Below are 1,760 nucleotides of genomic sequence, written 5' to 3' on the forward strand. Positions count from 1 at the left end.
CCTGACGCGGGCCAAGGTGAGTGCCCCGCCTCCCATCAGAGCAAGGGGGAGGGTGAACTGCTGATGGTTGTGCTCTAGAGTTGGGGTGTAGTGGGAACAGACAACCTGTGTTAACCTTCTCAGGCTGTCCCTGGGCAGGGATTGGGGTCTCCCCTCTGGTGCTTGGGAGCTCCTTTCACTCTCTGCCCCTGGCAGGTGCTGTGCATTGATGAGGCCACAGCCAGCGTGGATCAGAAGACAGACCAGCTGCTGCAGCAGACCATTCGCCAGCGCTTTGCTGACAAAACTGTTTTGACGATTGCTCACAGGTACAGAGGAAGCAGCACTCTATGCCTAAATTCATCCTACCACTCACAGGGAGTGGTGGCTGTGCCTGCCGTGCCTGGGCCTTGAGCTGAGCAGGGAGGTCTCCGTGATGAGGCTTTTCAAGTGCAAAAGGCTGGACCTTGCCTGTTTGCCTTTTCTGCTTTATTAGCCCCTGGGTGCTGGAAGAACTGGATGTGAAATCGTTGTACCCAGAAACTGGGGGACAGCAAAGGGCAAGAAACCGCATCATAAGGCAGATGGCTCTTCCTGGGCACTGCCTGCTGAGATTGGGGGAGTGAATCGGACCTGTGGTTCTGCCAAATTAGGGCAAGAAGCAATGGAGAACTATCCTACAGAAAGGAGCAGTGTGGAGACCTGGGAGGAGCAGGTGTTTCTGGCTCAGTAGAGGGCACTGCAGGACAGCCGGTGGCGAAGGGCTGCAGCCAGCTCCTGGCCAGGGGAGGCAGAACGCTGGGTAGTTCTGTTTTCTAAAACCGTGAGTTTTGGTCCCAGCCTGCACCCGATGCCGGCAAGCTAGACACTGCCCAGGCAGGACAGGGCAGCAGTGCTTGCCCCACAGCTGAGAGATTTAATGTAGGAGTAGAGCAGTAGATGGTTACAGGCAGAGGGAGGAGGGCAAAACATTAATACTGTGGATACTGAGAAGGGACGGGTTAGCATTAGGCAGTGCTCCCACTCTTGCCAAGTGGAAGAGAATTTGGAGGAGGGTTATGCAATTGTATGGAGGGTGTTTTCAAAGCACAAAAGTTACCACAAAAATAAAAATCAAATAAGCGGGTGGCAGGGGCTGGTGTCCTGCTGCAGAGAAGTGGGAGTGATGGATGACAGGCAGGGTGGGCTGGGCCTGGCAAGTGAATCCAGTTAAATACATCAGATAGGAGCGAGGCAGGAGGGGTGTGAAGGGAACCTGGTTCCTACACTAGGGTATTATGCATAAATGGAGTAGAAAGGTAAGAGCACCGTGGGCTGAGGTGTGTGTTTGGGTTGGGTGGGGGGAGGCTGCCTCTGATGGAGGAGTAATTAGGAGAACCAGCAGAGGAAGAAGTGGCAGAAGGCAAGGCAGCAAGACTGGGTTGAAGATGGCCCCAGCCCCTCTTCCACTGGGGTGAAGGGAGATGGGGGAGAGCAGTAAGGAGGGAGAGGTGGTGATGGGGTTATTTTGTACCCATGGTTCTTCCATGCCATGCAGCTTCAGGTGAACCATTAATTGGATGGGTGAAATCTAGGATGGGAAGTGACTCAGTACTTGTCTCTTGCCCCTCCAGGTCACTTCCAGTGCTGCAGCCTGGAACTCTTGGGGATGAATGTGTAACCAGTCCTGAACTCCATAATGCTTTTTACCTGCTCAAATCCTGTGCAGTGTCTTCCCTGTGACTTGCAGCTTTGTAGGGCTGTAGTTTCGCACTGAACAGTGCACGACTGTGCAAAGGCAT

General features: G+C 53.9%; 1 protein-coding gene across 1 annotated transcript in view; it reads left to right on the forward strand.

The window, feature by feature from the left end:
* ABCC10 (ATP-binding cassette, sub-family C (CFTR/MRP), member 10) overlaps positions 1-1,760 on the forward strand; it is a 16,434-nt gene that overhangs the window by 13,581 nt on the left and 1,093 nt on the right. Inside the window, exons 21-22 of the mRNA XM_009331101.1 lie at positions 2-16; positions 196-308. Of these exons, the coding sequence (XP_009329376.1) occupies positions 2-16; positions 196-308 (128 nt within the window). The remainder of the gene's footprint in view (position 1; positions 17-195; positions 309-1,760) is intronic.

Source organism: Pygoscelis adeliae, unplaced genomic scaffold, assembly GCF_000699105.1.
Source record: "Pygoscelis adeliae isolate BGI_AS28 unplaced genomic scaffold, ASM69910v1 Scaffold218, whole genome shotgun sequence".
In the NCBI taxonomy this organism is placed as follows: domain Eukaryota; kingdom Metazoa; phylum Chordata; class Aves; order Sphenisciformes; family Spheniscidae; genus Pygoscelis; species Pygoscelis adeliae.